Raw genomic sequence first — 26,279 nt, 5'->3', positions numbered from 1 at the left:
CACATGCAAGAGTACTTCATAAAGTTCATGGAAAAGGCACAGTAACTTCATTTTTATTTTCCATGTACTTTTTGAAGTTCCTACATATATTCCGTGACATACGGGTATTCATTCACACATGAGCCATTCGTTCTGTGAGATCTTTCTCATCAGATGTATTGCCAATGCTGAATACCACTAACATTTCCTATCTGCAGTGCCCTTCGGAGGTCCCTTTCCTTATTCTGTCATTTCCGGGTCTGGAAACTTGAAAATTCCATCCCAGTGAGAGAAGTGTGGTTGTGATGGCAGCTTCAGAGGTGAATGTCAGTCACCATGTCTGCCCCTCTCCTGAAGAGAGGAGTACATACATTGCCCCACTTTTCTATAAAGTTTCTCTGATGGTGTGGCCTCCTTGTGTCTTGTTCATTTATATCACACACAAGTCTCCAGACTGAATCCACTGCTTTTGCCTTCCTGAAGGAGCAAAGTAGATTCCCTTGCCACGCTTCCAGCTAATTCCTTTTCCAGTCGCAGTGACACAGCCCAACTGTTACATGTTTGCAGAGTTCTGGGATCACATGTCTTGTCAGTTCCTCGTCCCATGTGCCACATTCCTGGTAGCAGCAGTCTCCCTGTGGTATGTGGCAGCCAGACATGGCCCAAACGAGGGCCTGCAGTCTTCATGCAGCTTGGTGCCTGGTACTCTGCCGGGGCTCTTAAATCATGCTTTATTATGCAGGGGAAACAAGTAGCAGCCAATGCTTTTTAGCAGTATATTGTAAAGACTTGGTGTTTCCCAAAAGTGAAAAATGTCTTCAGTATCTTAATTACACCTTGAGGTCCCTGGGGGTTTCTGGTCAAGTCAGCATGTGCCTCCCGATTTGATAACTGCCTGCCCCACCAGTGCCCTGCCAGTGCAGGGGCCCAAGGGCTTGGGCTGTCTTCTACTTTCCCAGGGCATAGCAGAGAGCTGGATCGGAATTGGAACAGCCGGGTCTCGAACCAGTGCCTATATGGGATACTGGCACTGTAGGCAGCGGCTTTACCCGCTACACCACTGCACTGGCCCCAGTGCTTGCCTTCTGAGTCTTCTTTGTTATTGAGATTGAGCTGTGGACTTCCTATTCAGAAGACTTTTGAAATAGTGAAGAAGCATAGTTTACTCTGTTTTCTCTTCTCTGTGTAATATTTTCAAAGATGAAACAGAGAAAAACAGAAAAATCACCAGTTTTTGGCCAGTCATTAAGAATAAAAATATATTAATTGATTACTAGATTCTAAAACTCTTCTTGTTATGCAAAAATGTTGGCTAAAAAAATCCAATTAGAAATAGTCGGAACTATGAAATGTTTGAAATACTGATGAAATTTAAGTATCTTTTTATACATATTGACTCATGGTTTTATAATGAAGCCAAGAGATTATTTTAAATATAACATACTGTATAATTTATGAGAACTTAAAGAATCTGTGATCTCTCTTGTATCTGTATAAACCCCATCTACATCCAAGGGAAAGTAAACCTAGCTTTAAAAATTGTCCTGTTGGGGCAGGCATTTGACCCAGCAGTTAAGGTGCTGGTTAGGATGCCCGTGCCCCACACTGAAGTACTTGAGTTTTGTTTTTGTTTTTTTAAAGATTTATTTATTTGAAAGGCAGAGTTACAGACAGGCAGAAACAGAGAGGTCTTCTATCCGCTGGCTCACTCCCCAGATGGTCACAACAGCTGGAACTGTGCCAATCCGAAGCCAGGAGCCAGGAGCTGCTTCTGGGTCTCTCACATTGGGGCAGGGGCCCAAGGACCTGGCCATCCTCCACTGCCTTCCCTGGCCACAGCAGAGAGCTGGATTGGAAGTGGAGCAGCCAGGACTCAAACCGGCACCCATATGGGAGGCCAGCACTGCAGGCAGCGGATTCACCCGCTGCACCACCGCACCGGCCCCGAAGTACCTGAGTTTGATACTGACTCTGGCTCCTGCTTCTGATTCCATTTTCCTACTGATGAGGACCCTGGGAGGCAGTGACGATGGCTCAAGTAACTGGATTCCTGCCACCCTTCTAGGAGAGCTAGACTTGGGTTTCCAGCTCCTGGCTGCTGGCTCTTGAAGACATTTGGGGAGTGCATTAGCAGATAGGAGCTTGCTCTATCTCTTTCTGTCTCTGCTTCTCAAATATATATATATATATTTAAAATTTTACTTATCTGCTGTAAAAATTTGTACCTGCCCGTACTATGTAACTAAGTTCTCTAAGGTTCTGTAGAGATTTGAGCACATAGCACTTCTCCTTACTACCTGGTAAAGTGCCATATAATCTCTTTATTAGAATAATCATCTAACTGCTGGTTTCTTAACCCAGGAAACCTCGTGTATCCTCTACAGAAATGACCAAGAAAATGACTGGCCGAAAACTGATCAGACTGTCTCAGATCAAGGAAAAGATGATAAGTGAAAAGCTGGAAGAAATAGACTGGGTGACATTCGGGGTTATATTGAAGAAAGTCACCCCACAGAGTGCTAACAGTGTAAGCATTTTGTTGATTTCCTAGCTGTTTCATGGCAAACCAACAGAAGGGACCCTTGTCTTTTTTTTTGTTGTTTTTTTGTTTTTAATTTATTTGACAGTGTTATAGACAGTGAGAGAAAGAGACAGAGAAAGGTCTTCCTTCTGTTGGTTCACTCCCCAAATGGCCGCTACGGCCAGTGCTGCAACGATCCAAAGCCAGGAGCCAGGTGCTTCCTCCTGGTCTCCCATGTGGGTGCAGGGGCCCAAGCACTTGGGCCATCCTCCACTGCCTTCCCAGGCCACAGCAGAGAGCTGGACTGGAAGAGGAGCAACCAGGACTAGAACCCGGTGCTCATATGGGATGCCGGCGCTGCAGGCGGAGGATGAACCAAGTGAGCCATGGTGCTGGCCCTGAGACCCTTGTCTTTAATCTGTTACCCAGGACCTGTCAGTATTCTCTTTTTTCTTTCTTTCTTTTTTTTTTTTTTTTTTAAAGATTTATTTATTTATGTAAAAGGCAAAGTTCCACTAAGAGAGAGAGACAGATCTTCTATCTTCTGGTTCTCTCCCCAGATGGCTGTAACAGCTGGGCCTGGGCGAGGCTGGGACCAAGAACTTGGAATCCCATTTAGGTCTTCACCTGGGTGCAGGAGTCCTAGGACGTGGCCTTCTTCCACTACTTTCCTAGGCACATCAGTAGGGAGCTGGATCAGAGCTGGGACTGGAACCAGCACTCATGGGAGCTCATATGGGATGATGGCATTGCTGGCAGCTTTTTAATCCACTATGCCACAGTGCCAGCCCCAAGTATTTCTCTTACATTCTAAAATGGCCACATTGTCATGGGGTTGGTATCCAAGGGGAATTTGTGTAAAGGATGTGCTGAGAACTTGACTCTCCTAATGGTTGCCTACAGGCCTGCCTTCTGTTTTATCTCCAAAGTGGGAAGGGGCATAGAATCCTGAGGCCTAGAGAAAGGATTCATAAATAATTAGCATTGTGAGGATGACATATTTAGGCTGGATTGCCTATAGGTGTTTTTTACAATAAAGCCCTTGAACCATAAATGGAGGCAGTATAAACCACAGTTAAAACACTGTCAAGAACAAGAGTGAATATTTGTTCCAGGGGAAAACATTTAGCATCTGGCGGCTGAATGATCTTCGTGACCTGACACGCTGTGTGTCATTGTTCTTATTTGGAGAAGTTCACAGAGAACTCTGGAAAACGGAGCAAGGCACCGTCGTAGGGCTGCTCAACGCTAACCCCATGAAGCCCAGAGATGGGTCAGAGGAGGTGAGGATCTGTTTCTGTGATTTGATTGATTGTCTACAAATTAGCTGAGTTTTATCAAAAACATTTCTGTTAGTCTACCTCCAGGAAGTAAGTCATGCTATTTTTGTTTTTAAGAGTTCAAAGTGGTTTCCCTTTTTTTTTTTTTGAAAGGCAGAGTTACAGAGAGGCAGAGGCAGAAAGAGAGATCTTTCATCCTCTGGTTCACTCCCTAAATAGCCATAAAGGCCAGAGCTGAGCCTATCCAAAGCCAAGAGCCAGGAGCTTCCTCTGGGTCTCCCATGGGGATACAGGGGCCCAAGTGTTTGGGCCATCTTCTGCTTTCCCAGGTGCATTAGCAGGGAGCTGGATTGGAAGTGGAGCAGCCAGGACTCGAACCAGCAGTGGCTTTACTGCTTTGCCACAGCACTAGCCCATTGTGCTAGTTTTGCATTGTTGAATTTACTGTAATCTGCTTTTCATTTGTTTGTTCATTCATTCATCACCTTCCAATATTTTGAGTTTTCACCTACTATAAAAAATGTTTTTGTGTTAACTACTTTCTATTTAACCCCCCCCCCCCTTTTCCCCTTTTCTTGCAGTTCTTTTTTTCTTGGGTGTTTTTTTTGTTTTTTTTTTTTTTTGTTTTTTTTTTTTTCGGTAAGGCATAGAGACAGATAAAGATCTTTCGTCCTCTGGTTCACTCTGTGACTGCCTGTCAGCTAAGGCTGGACCAGGCAAAGCCAGGAGCCTGAAACTCAGTCTGGATCTCCAACATGGGTGGCAGAAACCCAGGTATTTGGGCTATCAGCTGCTACCTCCCAGGGTGCAGGTTAGCAGGAAGCTAGAGGCATCAGCAGAGCCAGGACTCAAACCCAGATACTGTGATGCAGGATGAGGGCACCTGCCCCACAATTTGCTTTCATTGTAACTTTTCAAATTAGTTCCAAGGTTCCTGGAGTTCTACCGTTCAGAGAATTTTGCTCCATTAATTTTTTTTAAGGATTTATTTATTTGAAAGGCAGAGTGATAGAGATATGGGTGGGGAGGTAGTCAAAGATCTTACATCTGTCTGTTTACTCTGCAAATGGCCACAATGGCTGGAGCTGGGCCAAGCTGAGGCCAGGAATACAGAACTCCATCTGGGTCTCCCACATGGGTGACAGGGGCCCAAATACTTGGGCCATCATCTCCTCCTTTCCCAGGCTTATTAACAGGGAGCTGGCTTGAAAGCAGAGCAGCCAGGACTCTAACAGGCATTGCAGGTGATTTTTGTTTTGTTTTGTTTTTTTCTTTTTAACAATGAACAGCAGATTTTACTTTCCTTACATAGTGAAAAAATCGAGACATGCGCAGTTAGTGATGTCAGGACAGTATGTATCTCTGTCAATCTCTCAGCCTTTTCCTCTTAATCACAAGATGGGTTTATGTAAAGCCATTGCTGTAAAGCAGAATCCTGTGCACATTATCAATGCCTGTGAGGAGAACACCACATGCTGGTTACCAGCCCCAAGGGAGGATTCCAAACATGTTGCCAGTTTCTGCGAAGATTCCCACATCTGGCAGGTTCTGGGCCTTTGCACAAAGCCAGCTGCCAGAGTATGAGTCTGATAACATAGAGCACTCACACAAGTCAGGCAAAGAAGCTTCATTACTCACAGGTGACAAAAGGAAGCAACAGAAGCCTGGGGTGCATCTGGGGTCTGTCTGTTCCCTGTGGCTTAAGAAAATTGTGCAATGTGGACACAATCTTATCTGTACACAGCCTTCTTCATGCCATAGCTGAGAGACTCTGAAATCACACTGCTTGGGGTTTTATGACCCAGCAGCCACAGGAATTGGCTAAGTTCAAGTATTACAGGGCGTCCTGTTCTAGGAGGAGAAGGACAAGGCTCAGACTGCTTATCTCAGGACATTGCATTCTGCGTATACTCTGCTTGAGAACTGTGAGGGAGAGAGCTGGGTCAGTCCAGGTGGTTTGGTGACCTGCCATCCTGCAATATCTCCATTCAGAGCAGGAAGAGAAGAGGAAGGGTGAGCCAGCCTCTTCTGTCTCCATTTAATGGGAAAGCAAAGGCTTCCCTACTGCTTCCTACTGATGCTAACTGGCTAAATCGTAATCAGGTCAGATGATGCTTGCTAGCTATAAGGAATTCTATGGGATAGGGAACAGGATCCATTACCCAAGGCCAGCCCATTAAAACAGGATTCTGATGGTGGAGATGGAGGACAAGATGGATACTGGGAAGAGAACTGTATCTTCTGCACTGTCATTTCTAAAAATGTTTTTTAGAATGCTGGCTTCAAATTCCTTTAGACTGTAAGATCTTAAATTAGCACCAGCCACAGTTTTGTCTGTCTTTAATTCCTACTTTCTACCCACTCTTTTTTTTTTTTTTTTTAAGCAGGTGTGCTTATCTATTGATCATCCCCAAAAGGTCCTAATTATGGGAGAAGCTCTTGACTTGGGAACCTGTAAAGCAAAGAAGAAGAATGGAGAACCATGTACCCAGACTGTGAATTTGGTTGGTTTCAGCCTTGTTAGGATTATTATAGAAGGGAACTACTAGGAATAGACTGATGGTACCTTAGCTATAATGGCCAATTTGGAACTGAATTTAACAGGAAAAGTGAAAATGAGAATATTCAATGTGTGGTTAATAATTGCCAGTTTAAAAAGCTGAGGCAGGGGGTTTAACCTCTTAGGAAGGTGATCTTTTGCCACTGGCTGGGAGATATAAGAAAGAATTTTAGTGTGCCCTCAGTTTTTTGTAGTCCCAAAGATCAAATGAAATACACTGAAAACCTTATTTTAGCCCATATTTTAATACACCTTTTCTTAGAGCTTTAAAAAAAACTTCATTGTGATATAATTCATGCATAATTGCATAATTTGTCCTTTTGAAGTGTTTAGTCCAGTCCTTTTTAGCAGATTCAGAGTTCTACAACAATCACTTGTATAATTTCCAAGTATTTTCATTCCTTACAAAGGAGTCCATCCCCATTAACAGTTACTGTGCGCCCCTCCACCTCTGATCTACTTGCCACCTCTATTGTTTAGCCTACTGTAGACATTTCATATAATGGAATCACATTATGTGACATTTTTGTGATTGATTTCTTCCACTTAGCATAATATTTTGAAGGTTCATCCTTCGTGCAGCATATGTCAGTACTTCATTCCTTTTGTGGTTAGTATCCCATTGCATTCCTATATTATGTTTTCTTTATTCATTCACTGGTCGATAGACATTTTTTAATTTATTAAACTTATTATGTTAAGTTTATTACATTTTGAATTATTTTTTATTGAAGTAAAATTTGCATTCATACAGTTGACTGTTTTTCTTAATTCAAGAGACAGAGAGCTCCTGTTCCCTGGTTCTCTTCCCAGATGCCTGCAACAGCTAATACTAGGCTTGGTGAAAGCCAGGAATCAAGAACTCAATCTGGGTCTCCCTTGTGGGTGGCAGAGACTCAGTTACGTGACCTATATAGTGTCAGGGTTTACATTGGCAAGAAGCTGGGATTGGGAGCCAGAGCCAAGCATCCAACCCAGAATGGGATGCGTGTGTCTTAACTGCTAGACCAAACACCCCCCTCTTCACTCCAAGTTAACTGTTTTTAAAATGTACCATTCAGGTTTTCAGTTGTTCATCCACTAGTCCTCTAGTTCCAAAACTTTTCATCACTGCATTAAATATCCTGTACCCATTAAGTAATCATCCCATCCCATAATCCCATCCCCTTCCAAGGGGTGACCTCTCACCAGCTGTCTCTGTGGGTTTGCCTACTCTGGATATATCATACAAAAGGAATCCTACAACATATGACCGTGCAGCCAACTTCTTTTTTGGCACCATTTCAGCTTTCCTCCTGGAAACTTGTTTTATTTCCATTGTAGAAAGAGGGCAAAAGGCATGAATTATATCACTTGTTCTTTTATCAGACTAGTACCCTACAGGGAAATTAAGAGTATTTAAGAACTTCTGCCCCTCAGCAACTGCACAGCCCTCCCCCTGGGGGCTGGTCCTGATGGAAGGCAGTGAGGAGTCTGCATGCAGAAGAGTGCCTTGCAAGGCTGGGGGAATGGGACCCAGAACTGCGTCTCCACCATCGCTCCCCGTCTGACGCCCTAGTCCCCATGCAGCCGCTCTTCCTTTTGCAGAACGACTGTGAGTACTGCCAGTATCACGTCCAGGCTCAGTACAAGAAGCTCAGTGCGAAGCGAGCCGATCTGCAGTCTACTTTTTCCGGAGGACGGATTCCTAAGAAGTTTACCCGCAGAGGCGCCAGCCTGAAAGAACGGCTGTGTCAGGATGGTTTTTACTATGGAGGAGTTTCTTCTGCGTCATACGCAGCCTCGATGTAAGCTGGTTTGGGGGCTTCTTTGGGGGCAAGGGCTTTGTTTGGCTTAATAAGAGTAGACCCAGTGGGTGTGCTTTCCTGTAACTCATAGGATACCAGCTCACTGTCGGTAACAGGGCAGACGAAGACCTGTTTTATTCCCTGGTGGAGAGGAAGGAACACCATGGGGAGAGATGGACTAAGTCATGTCATGATGGCCCTTAACATACAACCTCTTTGACTCCCAAAGTGGACAGTGCCACTTTCCTAGGGCTGGCTGCACAGCCATTGAGTGTGTGCTAAAAGTGCTAACATCCTTTGAGCCATTCCCCTTACGACTGGTTTGAAGTTGCAGAACTCTGGGAACCCGAGTTGAATTTGTTGAGCAAATGTGCCGTGAGCCAATACGCCACTGGCATGTGGGGAGTAGGGTGATGCTGCAGGTATACCTGACCTGTTCTGGGGGCTGCAGATGGTCCCTGGAGTCCCTGAACTAGATGTGCAATGGCCTTGTCACCTATTGTACAGAGCGAGGAGGACGTGACAGGGGCACAGACTTCATTCAGGGGAACAGCAGCTGACTCAGGAAGCAGACTTTGTTTCTATTCCCAACAGGAGCTGGGCAAGAGGACTTACAGTTCCTGCCTATTTGGTAACATCAGCACATTTTTTAAGATGTAAAATAATCTCTGTGTTTTTCCAAATTGTTAGAAGCAATCCTCACACATTATTGTCTTTAAAAAGAAGATACAGTCCAATCAAAAAGAAAAAAGTAAAGCCACCTATAATCCTACCACTTAGAAAACTTAGTTCCTTGATATATATGTTTCTAATTGTTTGAGGTCTGTTTTTTTTCAATGTATACATTTTTGGTACTGTGAAATGAGATTACACTGCACCCAAACTTTGTAACTTTGTTTCTTTTTTCCCCCACATAAAATGTTTTTTGCAAAATATCCACCTATGGCATTATTGTTAGTGGCTGCGTAGTATTTTTTTTTCTTTAAAGATTTATTTTATTTATTTGGAAGGCAGAGTGACAGAAGGGAAGAGACAGATAAAGAGATCTTCCACCTGTTGGTTCACTCCCTAAATGGCCTCAATGGTCAAGGCTGGGCCAGGCCAAAGCCAGGAGTCCAGAACACTATCCAGGTCTCCGGCATTGGTCGCAGAGGCCCAAGCACTTGGGCCATCTTCCACTGCTTTCCCAACGACTTTAGCAGGGAGCTGGAAAGGAAGTAGAGCAGTATGCCAGCATTGTAGGCCACAACTTAGCTTGTAGCACCACAACGCAGGCCCCTGCATGGCATTCCTTTGTTCCCTATGGATAAACATTAATGGAGTTTCTAACTTACTTACTAAGCCGCAGTCGATAATACTTTAAGTTTTTGCGTGGTCTTTAATTGTTTTAAGATAAATCCCTAGACTTCCACATCAAATGCTGGCATATATTTTTATCTCTTGCCCTTCTAGAATGGCCTCAAGCAGATTAGTTGGCTGCTGTTCGTTTTTCTCCTGAGACACTGCGGGAAGCAGCTGAGCTGCAGGGCCGTGTCTGTAGGAAGCGTAGGAGGTTGGTACTGAGCGTCTTCGACAGTTGCCAAGGTGTCTGCGCCTGCGCCTCTGCCTCCCCAGAGCACGGGCATTGCGTGATTTCCCTTTGGGGGCGGCCCTTATCGTTTCAGGGCAGCCGCCGCTGCTCCCAAGAAGAAGATTCAGACCACTCTGACTAATCTGGTCGTGAAGGGCACGGACCTGATCATTCAGGAAACCCAGCAAAAGCTCGGTAACTTTGTTTCTCCATACACAATTTCTTCCTCCAGTTGAAATATGCAGTCTTTGGGGTGCAAGATAGCCGTAGCTTATACTCCTAAAGTTGGGAACACCCACTCACTACCCACACTTAGGGAGGCATGTGAAGGGCTCAGCCTGTTGGCAGAACATTCAGGAAAAGCAGCATATTCATCTCAGCTGTTTTTTTTTTTTTTTTAAGTTGTGGGTGCTGCTTAAATTTTCTTAATACATCTGGGACAAACAATTTTTATAGTTTATTTTATTTATTTATTTGAGAGAGAAACAGAAAGAGAGCTTCTCCGCTGGTTCACATTATGAAAGCCTGTAGCACCCAGAGCTGGGCCAGGTCCAAACATGGAGCCTGGAGCTCATCCAGGTCCCCCATGTGGGTGACAGGGACCCAAGTACTTGAACCATCACTGCTGCCTCCCAATGTCCACAGTACATGTTAGCAGGAGCTGGGGGATCAGACCCAGGTACTCTGATAGGGCACATGGGCATCCTAACTGCTACACTGAATACCTGCTCCTGGGTCAAACTCTTTTTTTTCTCCTTTTTTTTTTTTTTGTTTTTTTTTTTTTTTTTGTTTTTTTACAGGCAGAGTGGACATTGAGAGAGAGAGAGAGAAAAAGAAACGTCTTCCTTTTGCCGTTGGTTCACCCTCCAATGGCCGCCGCGGCTGGCGGATGCAGCCGGTGCACCGCGCTGATCCGAAGGCAGGAGCCAGGTGTTTATCCTGGTCTCCCATGGGGTTCAGGGCCCAAGCACTTGGGCCATTCTCCACTGCACTCCCGGGCCACAGCAGAAAGCTGGCCTGGAATCTCCTATTTTTTAAGATTGGTTTATTTATTTGAAAGGCAGAGTTACAGGGAGAGGGAGAGACAGGGAGATCTTCCATCCGCTGGTTCACTCCCCAAATGGCTGCAACTGCTGGAGCTGGGCCAATCTGAAGCCAGGAGCCAGGAGATTGTTCCAGGTCTCCCACATGGGTGCAGGGACCCAAGCAATTGGGCCATCTTCCACTGCTTTCCCAGGCATGTTAGTAGGGAGCAGGATTGGAAGTGGACGTCCAGGACTCGAACTGGTGCCTATACAGGACATCAGCACTGCAGGCAGTGGCTTTACTCACTACATCACAGTGCTGGCCTCCTAGGAAAAACTTAATGTCCAGCATTGGAATCAGAATACTTCTCCCAACTCTGTGCTTGTAGTCATAAACAGTGGTCAGAGCTTAGCATGTACTCTTCATCCATGGTGCATATTCCAGAATAGTGCATGAAATGACCCTGTGGGCATTGAGGTGCAGAGTTGAGCTGCCACTTGGGACACCCACATCAGAGCACCTGGGCTTTAATCCCACATTGCTTCTAATCCAACTTCCTGTTAATGTGCCTGGGAAGCAGAAGATGACAGCCCAAGTACTAGGGTTTCTCCTGTCCACATGGAAGACTGAATTGGAGTTCCTGACTCCTGACTTTAGCCTGGCCCTGCCCTGACTGTTATGGGCATTTGGGGAGTGAACCAGAGGATGGAATATTGGTCTCTGTCTCTCAATCTCTATCCCTCTGCCTTTCAAATAAATAAATCTTAAAGAAGAAAAAGAAATGGGGCCGGCGCCGCGGCTCACTAGGCTAATCCTCCGCCTAGCGGCGCCGGCACACCGGGTTCTAGTCCCGGTCGGGGCGCCGGATTCTGTCCCGGTTGCCCCTCTTCCAGGCCAGCTCTCTGCTGTGGCCAGGGAGTGCAGTGGAGGATGGCCCAGGTGCTTGGGCCCTGCACCCCATGGGAGACCAGGAAAAGCACCTGGCTCCTGGCTCCTGCCATCGAATCAGCGCGGTGCACCGGCCGCAGCGCGCCGGCCGCGGCGGCCATTGGAGGGTGAACCAACGGCACTCTCTGTCTCTCTCTCTCACTGTCCACTCTGCCTGTTAAAAAAAATAAAAATAAAAAAAAAAAGAAATGACCCACATATATTAAGTGCTTAGTATTTTAAGTGCTTCGTATTTTAATCATTATTTGAAGTAACATGTAAAGGTACTTTAAAAGGTCATGGATAGGGGCCGGTGTGGTGGCGCTCTAGGTTAATCCTCCGCCTGCAGTGCCGGCATCCCATATGGGTGCCAGGTTCTAGTCCCAGTTGCTCCTCTTCCAGTCCAGCTCTCTGCTATGGCCCGGGAAGGCAGTGGAGGATGGCCCAAGTGCTTGGGCCCCTGTACCCGCATGGGAGATCAGGAGGAAGCACCTGGCTCCTGGCTTTGGATCGGCACAGCGGACTGGCTGCGACGCGCCGCATAGCAGCCATTTGGGGGGGTGAACCAACGGAAGGAAGACCTTTCTAACTCTGTCAAATAAAATAAAAAGTAAAAAAAAAAAAAGTCATGAAATAAATGGAGTTAAAAGACACATTTATTTTTGCCATAAAATTTTGAAATTATGCGGTAACATATTTTCCGCAGACCTTTAAAGATTCTCTCATGTATGATACCATTCTAATCCTACTAGTCTGATGTTCAAGATTAAGAGGTTTTTGTTTCTTGATATTCATTTGCAGATAACTAAATTATGAGCACAGGCTCAGAGTGGTGATTCCAACTGTCTGGATTGTGAGTCCTCTAAAGCTGATGTGTATGCATTGCAGGAATACCCCAGAAGAGCCTGTCTTGCTCTGAGGAGTTCAGGGAGTTGATGGACCTGCCGACATTTGGAGCCAGGAACTTAAAACAACATTTAGCCAAAACCAAGGCTTCAGGTACAGTTAGTTTGTGTGGCTGCCCTGTGTATGCCAGGGTTCCTTTGCCTCTCACGAAACCCTGCAGATGTGTATTGTATTGTAGGAATCATGGGGAGCCCAAAACCTGCCATCCAGTCTATTTCGGCATCAGCCCTCTTGAAACAACAGAAGCAGCACATGTTGGAGATAAGGAAAAGGAAATCAGAAGAAATACAGAAACGGTAAGAGTAGCACATTTTATATTCCCTGTTCAGGCAACTCGTCTGAGGAGTCCTCAGGATGTCTTCATAGATTTCAAAAATATGACGTCAGATTTTGATGAGTAAAATTTTTGTTTTTTAAACATTTATTTATCTGACAGGCAGAGTTAGACAGTGAGAGAGGGAGAGAGATCTTCCATCCCCTGGTTTGCTCCCCGTATGGCCACAACGGCCAGGGCTGGAACAGGCTGAAACCAGGAACCTGAAACCCCATCCGAGTCTCTTGTATGGGTGCGGGAGCCCAAGGGCTTGGGCCATCTTCTGCCACTTACTCAGGCACAATAGCAGGAAGCTAGATTGGAAGTAGAGCAACCAGGACTTGAACCAACAACACCCATATGGGATGCCAGCTACAGCTTAACCTGCTGTACTGCAACATGGGCCCTGTGGTTACATTTTAATTTATTAGTTTTTAAATCATCCTATTGTAACCTAGATAGCATTTAGGCGATATGGGGACAAGCATTTGGACTAGCTGTTAAGACATCTATTAGGACGTCCATGTCCCACTTTAGTGTCTGGGTTCAGTGCCAGTCTCAAGCTCCTGACTCCAGTTTCCTGTTCATGTACACTCTAGGAGGCAGCGGTGATGGCTCACAGAATTGGGTTCCTGCCACCCCATGAAGGGACCTGGATTGAGTCCCCAGCTTCTGGCTTTGTACCCCACCCCCTCTTGTGCAGGCTTTTAGGAGTGAACAAGTAGATAGGGAGCTCTGTCCATCTCTTTCTTGTTTCTCTATTTAATGTTTTTTTTTTTTTTAAAGCTGTGTGTGTCTACTTAGGCTAGTGACTAAGGATGCAGGTTAGAGTCCTTAGCATCACTGTGGGAAAGGGAAAGGAGTGAAATAGGAAGAGGATTTTTATAAAAGAGGAAAGCGTGCATTTACCTGTTGACTTTCATTTCTTGATTTACCACAATTAGGTTTTTAATTATAGGCAGAGCCAATAAGTAGATTTTTGCAGTTATTAAAATAAATGATAAAAAAGAGGCACTTAAAATAGAGAGTCATTTTGGAGGCAAAATCAAATAGAAGCGGATGTGGAAGGTAGCTGAGTCAAAGATTCCTGAATTCAGGTTGAGTGCTGATAAGAGTACTGTCTGCAGGAGCTTAGTATACACCGTGCAGTACAGTCCATAAATACAGCATCTCCTTCGGTCCTTTCAGTAACTCTGGGAGGTTTGTGACCTGTGTTTTACACTTAACACAACTGAATGTCAGAGAACTAAGTTTCAAACTCAGACCAGTTCTACTCCAGCATCTCACCGATATGCTGTCCCAGGTATCAGCTCCTGAAGGGCAGATGGCTCCATGGAAAGCAAAGGCAGTTCTAAGTCAAAGAGGGATTTCTTTGGAAAAATAAGAGAATTAGTCTCCAGTAGGCTACTTAGAGGTGTGGTAGGGTGTCTGTACAGATATTTATCACGTGCCTCTAGTTGATGTAAATGTATATAAGGACATAAAAATTCATGTGGGGTTGTGAGTCTTGAAATAGAGAGCACTTGTCAGAGAGTGTTACAATTGGAAAACTTTCAGAATTTTCTGACCAAACAAAACATGTATCTTGGGGCCGTTTGTCTATCATTGAGGGGCAGTTTACAAACTCAGCAAAGAAGTGGTAGAACAGTTATAGCTTATTCAGTGGAAGATTAAGTAACCAGAGTTAGTGAAACTACTGTTGTTCTTATAGTGTGCTGATATGAATTATTAACTAAGCAGTGGAAAACAGTCATCGACTGCCTACATTCTCTCAGTCCACTTGGAGTTCTGCAGACATGGTTTTCATCTCTGGGAAGCCCCGTTTGCATATTTCGTTTCTTCATATTCCTTTGTAAAGGTTTCTCCAAAGCTCAAGTGAGGTCAGCAGCCCCGCCATGCCATCCTCATCCCGACAGCCCCCCAAATTCCCACAGCTGGAAGGAGCCCCGGCCACGCAGACGCCGAAGCTTGGGCGAGGCATCTCTGAAGGAGATGATGTTCTTTTCTTTGATGAGTCACCACCTCCGAAACCAAAACTAAGTGCTTTAGCAGAGGCCAAAAAGGTAAGTGGCATTTGTTCTTGAGAGTCAGAGTTAGAGGGAGAGACAGAGAGATCTTCCAGCGCCGGGCCAGGCCAGAGCCAGGAGCTTCATCCGGGTCTCCTACGTGGATGGCAGGGACCCAGATACTCAGGACATGCTCCGCTGCTTTTCCCAGGCCATTAGCAGAGAGCTGGACCAGAAGTGGAGCAGCAAGGACTTAAACCAGCACCCATAAGGGATGCTGGTGTTGAAGGCAGCAGCTTTACCTGCTATACCACAATACTGGCCCCGGCATCTGTTCTCTTTAACATTTAATTTTGCATTCTGTGAGATATACCCTGAGTGTCAAACTCTGTGTACTTATATCCAGGAAAGACAGACACCTAACAGCTGTTTAGCAATCATGATCATTACAGGCAAAGCAGTTTGAAATGATAATAGTGTCAGGTCTGGCGCTGTGGGGTAGCTGGTGAGGCTGCTGCCTGCCGTGCCAACATCCAAAATGGGCACTGGTTCGAGTCCCAGCTGCTCCATTTCCGATCCAGCTCCCTGCTATCGCCTGAAAAGCTGTAGAGGATGGCCAGTGTCCTTGGGCCCCTGCATCTGCGTTGAATACCTGGAGGAAGCTCCTGGCTCCTGGCTTCGGAGTGTCACAGCTCCAGCCATTGCGGCCAGTTGGGGAGTGAACCAGCGGATGGAAGACCTCTCTCTCCCTCTCTGCTGCTTCTTCTATCTCTGTGTAACTCTGACTTTGAAAGAAATGGCTAAATCTTTAAAAGAAAATAAATAAAAAGAAAAAAAAAATAGTGTCAACATAAATCACACCATTAGTTTAATCTGAGCAGGTTCATGCCACTGTCTCCATACCATGTCCTAACAGACTGAAGGAGATATTCTCAAGGAAGGTATTGTTTTACAGGTGGAGACACTGGCACTGGGAAAAAAGTTCTTGGAATTGTTGAGATGAGACTGTAAACTAGTGGTTTAATGAATCTTTCTTTAAAAGAAATCTCACGGGGCAGCGTGGTGGTACAGCAGATTAGGCTGCAGCTTATGTTGCCCTCATCCCATATCATAACGCCACTTTGAGTCCTGGCTGCTCTGTTTCTGATCCAGCTTCTGTTAATGTGCCCAGAGAGGCAGCAGATGGTGGCTCAAGTAGTTGGGTTCCTACCATTCAATGTAGGAGACCTGGATGGAGTTCCTGGCTCCTGGGTTTTTTTGTTTGTTTTGTTTTAAGATTTACAGAGGCAGAGTTACAGAGAGAACGTCCATCTGCTGTTTGACTTCTTAAATGGACATAATGGCCAGGGCTGGGCCAGACTGGAGCCAGGGGTCAGGAGCTTCATCTGGGTCTCCCACATGGGTGCAGGGACAAAAGCACTATCAGAAAGGCAGGATGATAGAGAGATCTTCTATCCATAGGCTCACTCCTCAAATGCCTGTGATATCCAGGGCTAGGTCAGGCCAGATCCAGGAGCCTGGAGCCCTATTTAGGTCCCCCACATGGGTAGTTGGGATCCAGGTGCTTGGACCATCATCTGCTGCCACCCAGGGTACATTGACAGCAAGCTAGAGGAGAAACACTGAGTAATAAGCACTTGGACTGACACTTCACTGTGGCGATGTGGGCATCCCAAGTTGGGGCTCAACCCACCGTACCACAATGCTCACCCTGAAATGAAAACATTCTGGGGGCCAGTGCTGTAGCGTACGTAGCAGGTTAACACCCTGGCCTGAAGCGCTGGCATCCCATATGGGCGCTGGTTCGAGACCCGACTGCTCCACTTCCGACCCAGCTCTCTGCCATGGCCTGGGAAAGCAGTGGAGGATGGCCCAAGTCCTGGGGCCCCTGCACCTGTGTGGGAGACTCAAAAGAAGCCCCTGGCTTCAGATCAGCACAGCTCAGGCTGTTAGAGCCAATTGGGGAACGAACCAGCAGATGGAAGATATCTCTCTCTCTCTCTCTCTCTCTCTCTCTCTCTCTCTCTCTCTCTGCCTCTCCTTCTGTCTCTGTATAACTCTGACTTTCAAATAAATAAATCTTTAAAAAAAAGAAAAAACATTTTCCAGAACAGCCATCATCCTCTGGTTAATAACCAGAAAGAAGTGTAAGGTTAAAGATGTCTATCTTTTATATTTTTACCTCCTTCTCTTTTTTTTTCCTAGTTAGCTGCTATTGCTAAATTGAGAACAAAAGGCCAGGTTCTTACAAAAACAGATCCAAACAACATTAAAAGGAAGCAAAAGGACACCCAGGACATCCTGGAAGTAAAGGAACGTGTGGAAAAGAACAACGCGATTTCTCCTCAAGGTACTGCAGTTTCAAAGTTAGCAGTGGGAAAGAGAACTGTTAATAAAGGAGGTATTCTAAACCATAACCAGTGCCCCTGGTATCCAGTCATCACTTGACTGCCTCTTCCCTATATATCTAAATAGAATTTCTTCAACTGGAAGTGATTGCTTTTTATAATCACATGAAATTATGCACAGTTCCTCATTGGATCTTTGTACACATGTACAACGTCTTCCAAAAGTTCATGAAAAATGCGTACTATGAAAAAGCTATAAACATGAGTTCCAAAATTTTTGCACCAAAATAAACTTACCTTTTAATTCCATTTTCCCATCAACTTTCAGCAGAAAGATTTACTTTGAAAGATATGATTCTCTTCTTTTAAATTACATTTTTAAAACTCGTGTCATTTGGGCCGGCGCCGCAGCTCATCAGGCTAATCCTCGCCTTGTGGCACCGGCACACCAGGTTCTAGTCCCGGTCAGGGCACCGGATTCTGTCCCGGTTGCCCCTCTTCCAGGCCAGCTCTCTGCTGTGGCCAGGGAGTGCAGTGGAGGATGGCCCAGGTCCTTGGGCCCTGCACCCCATGGGAGACCAGGATAAGTACCTGGCTCCTGCCTTCGGATCAGTGCGGTGTGCCGGCCGCAGCGCGCCAGCTGCGGCAGCCAGTGGAGGGTGAACCAACGGCAAAGGAAGACCTTTCTCTCTGTCTCTCTCACTGTCCACTCTGCCTGTCAACAACAACAACAACAAAAACAAAACTCGTGTCATTTAAAATCAGATTTTTGTTGTTGTTACAAAAATAGTATAGTCAGCTTCCGATTTTAATGTGACAAAGAGATTCTGGTCTACTTGAGAGCTTTCCCCTGCTGGTACCAAGTCACGTGTTTTGTTTGTTTTTAATATTTATTTATTTATTTGAAAGGCAGAGTTACAGATAAGCAGAGACAGAGAGAGAAAAGTCTTCCTTCCAATTGGCCGCAACGGCCAGAGCTGTGCTGATCAGGAGCCAGGAGCTTCCTCCATGTCTCCCACATGGGTGCAGGGGCCCAAGGACTTGGGCCATCTTCTAATGCTTTCCCAGGCCATAGCAGAGAGCTGGATTGGAAGAGGAGTAGCCGGGGCTAGAACCAGCGGCCATATGGGATGTTGGCATTTCAGGCCATGGTGTTAACCTGCTGCACCACAGTGCCAGCCCCCCAAGTCAGGTTTATAGGGCCTGGTGGATGGAGAGGGAAAGAGGGGAAAGCAGCTGAGTCAGTGAGGCCCACATTGGCTTTCTGAAAGTTCAGTGTAACAGCTAACATTGTTCCTTCCTGTTCTAGCAGAGGACGAATTGGAGCCTGCCAAGAAGAAAAGGAGAGAACAGCTTGCCTACCTGGAATCTGAGGAATTTCAGAAAATTCTCAAAGCCAAATCAAAGCACACCAGCATCCTGAAAGAGGTAAAATCCCAAAGGATCAAGGGTGGTGTCAACACCCTCAGACCCTGGGTGCTTTGTTACAGGGCCAAGAGTGCTGCTCTGACGTACACCAAGCAGGAGCTGAAGGCAGCTTCAGCTACTGTTTGTTTGAGTCTGCTTTCAAGAGAAGGAGTACGTCTTGCGGATTTCAGCTCTGCCCTTGCCCTTGCACTGAAGAATATTTTTATTTTTGACATTTCAGATGCTCTATATCAGTAGTAACTCTGCTACTCCCAATGCCCCTTTTTAAAAACAAGTGTTCTGAATTATCTCCTTCTCATCTCAATAAAAATGCATGGATAATATGAAGTACTTATACTAGTAATTTTGAAAATATCTGATAGTGTCCTGCTATAAAGAAGGAAGGAAAAATATTTCTGATAAGATAGATATGTCATTGTGTAAATATTTAGACACAGTCACCCTCAAAGAAATAATGAGTAGTCAGAGGCTTCAATTTATAAGTGCAAATGAGATAGCTAGAAATAGACTGGTAAAGGTGTGTTTTCTTGTGAATTTAAATACCATAGGCTCGTTTCTTTGATTTCCTTGAAGATTAGAATAATCTTGGAAAACCACAGTTGTCCCTGAGTATATACAGACGTTGCATAATTGTAGTCTTGGAATAATCAATGTATGTTAAAGCCATGTGCAAATATTGGAGGATTATGTAATAACGGTCAGGTTCAGGGTTATACTCAGGTTTCTCAGGCATGTAGATGTCCTGGAGAACACTCAGAAGCCATGTGGAATAAGGAGTAACCCCTTTGTTGTGGGGTGGACTACTCTATATGTAGCACCCTGGTCCCTGCCAGCAGCCAAGATAGTAGTCATTGGGATAACAAAAACAGAATATTCTTGGGGGCAGTGCTGCACCCTCTCAGTACCATTGCCCTGAATGAGTGACTCTCTTGTCAGTTAGCAAATGACCAGTGAGACAGTTCCTTATATCTTCCCACTGCACTTGAAGCACATATCAAGCTGAGGTCCTTCCTTGCCTCTTGCGACCAAAGGCCCTGGGCCCTGTGTGGCTATGCTACCTCCAGAGCTGTGCCTGTGCTGTGCCAGAAATCTGTCTGCCTTTGCACTTAACTCCCTGTTGTTCCAAGCTCGCAGGACATTTCCCTGCCGCGTGTGATCTGGGGAAGAGTGAAAGACGGGCTGTCATCCCTGGGGAGGTCTTGAGTGCCTTCCGTGTGTGAGGTCTGCCCTGAACAGCAGAAATAGCTGCCTCTGGTACAAACTTGGTATCATGACACTGAATAATGCTAGTGAGTTTTATTTACATGTTGTATAAATCTCCAAGTGCTCCTGTGTCCCTTGTGGGCATTTTTCCTTCTTACCATCATCTCTGGGTGACATTGAGGTGCTGTCTGAAGTCTTCTAACATTTAGCTTACCTCTTCAGTTCTGTTTGGTTGTTGAACTGAATCATTTCAGTAACTTGAATTATTCTCACTGACCTGCCTGGGGGAAATACTAGATTCAGGACAAGACCTCCCATGTGCCTTGTCCTTCCAGACCGAGGCTGAGCTGCAGGAGCGCTATTTCGAGCCACTGGTGAAAAAAGAACAAATGGAAGAAAAGATGAGAAACATCCGCGAAGTGAAGTGTCAAGTAGTGACCTGCAGAACGGTGAGTGAAGCCGTGGCCTCCAGCCGGGCACTGCTTTATGCCAGTGTGACTCAGGAGGACATTGGGGCTTGCGTCATTAAATTAGGCTGGAGACCAAACAGCCTGGCACAGCCACGGTCTGGCTTCCTGCCTGGCTCAGAGCTCTGCCCGTGGAGCATTTGCCAAGAAGAGTCTCCTCATTTGGCTACAGCTCCCAGTTTCTCACTGAGCATTTGGCCTCTTAACATCCCTTGCCCACTGACCACCAAATCCACCCTGGTCTTAGCACTTTGTCTCAACTTCTGATGTGTCCTTGACCCACCATCCAGTCCCAGGGACGATGTTTGGACTTCTTGGGTTAACCACTCATTGTGATCAACTCCATCTCTTTCTACTCGTGGTGCAGTCTACTAAATGAATCTTCTGTCAGAGCATGAATTGTCTGTGTTTGTTGAGTTTTGACTCGTAGAAAATTCTTGAACATTAATATAAAATGGGAAAGAAAACAGAGGGAAAGTTCTTGCTAAGTGCTGCAAGGTCAGTCAGCCTTATAAACATGCAAGAAGGGGAAGAGACTTAGCTTGCCAAACACACGCTTCTCAATCTTGCTTCCTTAAAAACCTGGAATTCTATATATTTGGAGATCAGCCTTGAATCAGCTGCCACCAAAAGGTAGGGCTTTTCTTGAGAAACTTTATACATTGGAAAATGAATAAAGGTGATTATTGCAAGCATACATTGCATTTGACCTCAGATGATAGCTTTACCCTGGCCCAGTGCTAAATGGGAAGGTGTAGTGGTTGTATTGGTTTCTTGTTGCTGCTGTAGCTAAGTACAGACTCCTTGGCCTGGAAGAACACAAATTTATGTTCTGTGAGTCTGTGTAAGGCTCACTCAGGGTAACTCGAGGTGCTCACAGGGCTGCCTTCCTTTCTGGAGGCCACGGGGAGGATCCCTGTCCTTGCCTTCCCAGCTTCCCGAGCCATCCTCGTTGCTAGGCCACGGCTCTCTCCCCTACCTGAAAAGCCAGCTGTAGCGGGTTGAGCTCTGACATCAAAGCACTCCAACCCCCTCCTCTCATCTGTTCATGGTAAAGGACCCTTGTGATAACACTGGGCCGTTACACACACACACACACACACACACACACACAGAGAGGTCTTCCAATCTGCTGGTTCACTCCCCAGTTGGCTGCAATGGCTGGAGCTGTGCTGATCCGAAGCCAGGAGCTTCTTCCAGGTCTCCCATGTGGGTGCAGGGTCCCAAAGACTTGGGCCATCTTCTACTGCTTTCCCAGGCCTAGCAGAGAGCTGAATCGGAAGTGGAGCAGCCGGGTCTCGAACCAGTGTCCATATGGGATGCCAGCACTTAAGGCCAGGGCTTTAACCCGCTGCACCACAACGCCAGCCCCTCCCCTTGTCTTAAGATCAACTAATTAGCAGTCTTGATTCCACCTGCTACCTATATTTATTCTCCTTCGCCATGTAACATTAAGGTACAGGTTCTGGAGAACAGAATGTTTACATGTTCCTTGCAGGGGAGGCAGTCTTTTTTTTTTTTTCCTGCCAAGGGCCATTTGGATATTTATAAATCATTCACAAATTATCAGCTTAAAAATTAGTCTGCTATGGGTTTATTCAATTTCAGCTCTCATGGTTGTCTTGGCAGGGCCAAAATTATTGCGTAGGCTTTGTGCTGGCCCCAGACCAGGTGTTCCCCACCCCTGTCAATGGATCAGTATTCTGCCTGCCACAGCAGAGATTGCATTCTGCTTTGTACTTGCTGAAGTCACCAGTGTCTAGAGTAATGTATCTAGACTCAGCATAGTTACCAGAAATTGCTGGGCACCCTCCTGGCACCTGTTGCAGTCTGCATCCACCATGTCTTGTTACCATCAGTCAAAATTAAAGGTAAATTACATGCTATCTCTGTTTTGGTTTTGCTGCTTAAAAATAAGAATAATAGTGACTTGATATCCTTGTCACAGACCTTGTAAGAGAAAGTGAAATATCTCCTTCCCCAGTAAGTCCTGAGCCTGAGTATTTTAGGTAACCCCCAAAGGCCTGTAGTGAACTCAGAATGGACTTACCTAAGCTACGTAGAGGTCAACAGTACTTTTCTTCCTCTGCTGTTACTATTGTCTTAATGTCACAGAACATTCATGTGTGCTTCCTGCTTGGACAGAAATTGGGACCAACATGAGAAAAATTGTCATCAGTATAAAGGAGGGTCTAGAAATCAGCCTGGGTCACTGCAGCTAGATGAGGTGGTACAGTCCCTGTAAGGACCCGGTCGGGAGCAAGGGGACGGATTGTCACAGAGCAGATCAGTGGCAGAGCCAGATAATGGGTCTCACAAGTATGTGTGTGTGTGGGTTTGTACAGTGCTCCTACACCCATTTCAAGCCTTTGGAAACCTGCATCAGCGAGCAACATGACTACCACTGGCATGATGGTGTGAAAAGATTTTTCAAGTGTCCCTGTGGAAACAGAAGTATCTCCCTCGACAGACTCCCCAGAAAGCACTGCAGGTAGGAGAATTGCCTGGGGTTCTTTGTTCCCCTCTTTTACCCGTTCCTTTGCAATGCTGTTCCTGCTTAACATTAGACAATCTTACGATGATGATCTGCTCTCTTAGCGCATTGTCAAGTTCAGTTAACCGCTTAGGAAGGGTTTGTTTGTTTTTTTTTTTTTTTGACAGGCAGAGTGGACAGTGAGAGAGAGAGAGAGAGAAAGGTCTTCCTTTTGCCGTTGGTTCACCCTCCAATGGCCGCTGCTGCCGGTGCACCATGCTGATCCGAAGGCAGGAGCCAGGTGCTTCTCCTGGTCTCCCATGGGGTGCAGGGCCCAAGCACTCCTGGGCCACAGCAGAGAGCTGACCTGGAAGAGGGGCAACCGGGACAGAATCCAGCACCCCTACCGGGACTAGAACCTGGTGTGCCGGCGCCGCAAGGCAGAGGATTAGCTAGTGAGCCACGGCGCTGGCCAGGAAGGGTTTTTATATGTCTGTGCCTGAATGAGTTAGACCTGTTATTTTCCTGTCTTTTATCAGCCTCTCCTGGTTTTAGAAAGAGGTTTGTTTGAACTAGACAGCTTCCAGAAAACAATTTGTGTTAAATAACAATTATTTCTCAGTTAGTAAATCTCCACTATAGTTATTTAGTCTTAGGTTTTTTGGGCAGATGGAGAGGTAGCCTTGAGCATCATTTCAGTCTCTTTAATACAATATTTTTGTGACCTGCCTTTTGCCACTTTCAGCATTTTATATGTTTGTAATATTTTTGGTAATCCATTTAGGTTTTCAAATTTATTGAAATCTGATCACTCCTAATGCTCTTATTTTTTTCAATCTGTTATTTACTATTTTTTCAAGTTATTTGCCATAAAGTGTTGTTATTTCATTTGTTTTTTCTTCTGTTTTTAAAAAGTTCAACCTTGAACAGAGTAAAGAGATACCTGACATCTTTTCAGAAAATCACCTTTTCATTGTCTTGATCTTTATTGGTGGTGTTTTTAAGAATTGATTTCTGTTGTTATAAGCTTTTTTTAAAAATGTTAATGTTTATTTTCATTTACATGAAAGGTAGAGAGACAGAGATCTTCCATTCATCCATTGGTTCACTTCAAATGCCCACAATAGCCAGGGTTGAGCCAGGCCGAAGCCAGGGGCCCTGATCTCTGTCTGGGTTCCCTGTGTGGGTGGCAGGGGCCAAAGCACATCGCCTGCTGCCTCCCAGGCTACTCATTAGCAGGCAGCTGGATCAGCAGAGTGGGACCCAAACCCAGGTACTCCAGGATGGGGTGCAGCAGTCCCGAGAGGCAGCGTAACCTGCTGTGCCACAGTGCCCACCCCTTATCTGCCCTTCTTTGTTTGGGCTTGTTTTGTACTGTGCTTTTTGCCATCTTCTTCAGTTGAATGCTTAAATTTAACCTGCTAGTTTTCAACTTTCTCATTTCTCAAGTGGATTTATATTGCATATTTCCCTGCAGCAGCCACGACGCTTGACATGCAGCTAAAAGTATTTCATGTGCTTTATGACTTTTCCCTTTTTTGACTGGAGGTTTACTGATGTTTAGTTTCCAAACACATGGACAGCCTGTAGCCATCTTTTCTGCTAATTCCTAATTTTTTTTTGCATCATTCTTCAAAGACACAAATTATATGCTATTGATCACCTTTAGCCCTCCCAGGAGCTTGTGAGCACCTACATGTTTCTTTGCTTTGGTTACCTCACGGAATTCATCCTTCCCCCTCACATCAAGGTCTCCAGGGCTGATCATGGGGGAAGGGAGCGAGGAACTCAGGAAGCTTGGTTCATCACTTTTTCAGATGCGTTTGTGGATTTTCTGCAGTCGGTATTCTAATATTTTAAGTAGGTAGTTGTGTATTGGTACTTTTGTGAACAGTAGACTCCTACAAGTGCCATAATAAGAGCAAGAGCGTATGTAAAACATTAGGAAAATGCTATTCATTAGGGATAAGCCGTCAGTACAACTCACCAGTGGAGGAACGAGATGCCTTTCAGCCGCCAGGTAGCACTGTTATTTTTGTAGAAACAGTACCTCCTCTGCATTTTTCTCTTAACAGTTCCATTTTTTTCCCTGAAGATTTATTTATTTATTTATTTAAAGAACAGTTACAGAGAGGGAGATCTTCTGCCTGCTGGTTCAATCCCCAAATGGCCGCATCAGCCAGGGCTGGGCCAGGCTAAAACTAGGAGCTTCATCTAGGTCTCCAGCATGAGTCCAGGAGCTCAAGCACTAGGGCTATCTTCCACTGCTTCCCCAGGCACGTTAGCAGGGGAGCTGAATCAGAAGTGGAGCAGCTGGGACACTAACTGGTACCCATGTGGGATACTGGCGCTGCAGGCAGTAGTTTAACCCTCTGCACACCACAGTGCTGGCCCCTACCAGTTCTTGATCTAGAGATAAGCAAACTTTTTATGTAAAAGACCAGATGATAACTATGGTAGGCTTTGCGGGCCAAAAGATCTGTCGCAGCTACTCCACACCACTGTTGTAGTAGGAGATCAGCCGTAAATAAAGCACAAACAAATGAGCATGGCTGTGTTCAAATCAAGCTTTATTTACAGGAGCAGGTGTTTGGCCCAGCAATTAAGATGCTGATTAGGACACCTGCATCCCAATCAGAGTGCCTCGATTTGACTTCGGGCTCCACTACTGACTCCAGCTTCGTGCTGATGTACATCCTGGAGGCAAAAGGTGATGGCTCAAGTACTTGGTTGGGTTCCTGCCACCCACTCCAGGACTGAGTTCCTGCCTCCTGGCTTTGGCCTGGTCCACTCCTGGCTGTTGCAAGCATTTGGGGAATGCACAATCAAATGGGAGATCAGTCCCTCTCTGCCTTTCAAATAAATTACAATAAGTAAATTTTTAAAAATTTAATATTTATTTATTTGAAAGGCAGAGTTACAGAGAGAAAGAAGTCTTCCATCCATTGGGTCACTCCCTAAACAGCAGCAACAGCCAGGGCTGAACCAGATCAAAGCCAGGAGCCAGGAACTTCCTCCTGGTCTTCCCCATGCGGGTGCAGGGGCCCAAGCATTTGGGCCATCTTCCTCTGCCTTCCCAGGTCCTTTAGCAGGGAGCTAGATTAGAAGTGGAGTGGCTCAGGCCAGAACCTGCACCCATATGGGGTGCAACAACAATACCACAATGCCAACCCCCATAACATTTTTTAAAACTGCCTATGTTTGTAAGTGGGTGGTGGGCTTACATTTGGGTCTTAGTTTATAGACTCCTGGCTAGAATGGAGGGGTTTTCCCCCAATAATATCATCATTGACCCACAGGGTAGGCTACTAGAGTTCTCTGAGTAGATATTGAGCCAGTTGCTAGCTGGGGAAGGTGGTGGAGAGGCCCAGGACCAAAGGCACTAGCATACTGATGCTCAGGACAGGAACAGAATCCAAAGCAAACAAGGAAGAAAGATGAGGCAGGTAAAACAGTAAAACACCCCTATGCCCCACCCAGACCCC

The 26,279-nt window shown here is 45.6% G+C and overlaps 1 protein-coding gene across 3 annotated transcripts in view; it reads left to right on the top strand.

Moving 5' to 3' along the window:
* The window catches only part of MCM10 (minichromosome maintenance 10 replication initiation factor), a 39,494-nt gene that overhangs the window by 11,771 nt on the left and 1,444 nt on the right, over positions 1–26,279 (top strand). For 2 of the 3 annotated variants that reach the window (XM_008268096.4, XM_070055687.1), the window contains exons 7-18: positions 2,341–2,506; positions 3,616–3,783; positions 6,168–6,284; positions 7,928–8,127; positions 9,792–9,892; positions 12,539–12,649; positions 12,735–12,852; positions 14,728–14,932; positions 17,081–17,225; positions 18,533–18,651; positions 20,190–20,303; positions 22,667–22,812. In XM_008268096.4, coding sequence (XP_008266318.2) covers positions 2,341–2,506; positions 3,616–3,783; positions 6,168–6,284; positions 7,928–8,127; positions 9,792–9,892; positions 12,539–12,649; positions 12,735–12,852; positions 14,728–14,932; positions 17,081–17,225; positions 18,533–18,651; positions 20,190–20,303; positions 22,667–22,812 — 1,710 coding nt within the window. The remainder of the gene's footprint in view (positions 1–2,340; positions 2,507–3,615; positions 3,784–6,167; positions 6,285–7,927; positions 8,128–9,791; positions 9,893–12,538; positions 12,650–12,734; positions 12,853–14,727; positions 14,933–17,080; positions 17,226–18,532; positions 18,652–20,189; positions 20,304–22,666; positions 22,813–26,279) is intronic. The other variant, XM_017347688.3, reaches the window with a different exon arrangement.

The sequence above is a fragment of the Oryctolagus cuniculus genome, chromosome 13 (assembly GCF_964237555.1).
Source record: "Oryctolagus cuniculus chromosome 13, mOryCun1.1, whole genome shotgun sequence".
Lineage (NCBI taxonomy): Eukaryota > Metazoa > Chordata > Mammalia > Lagomorpha > Leporidae > Oryctolagus > Oryctolagus cuniculus.
The sequence above is the reverse complement of the archived record's forward strand: the minus strand, read 5'-3'. Positions and strand labels throughout refer to the sequence as shown.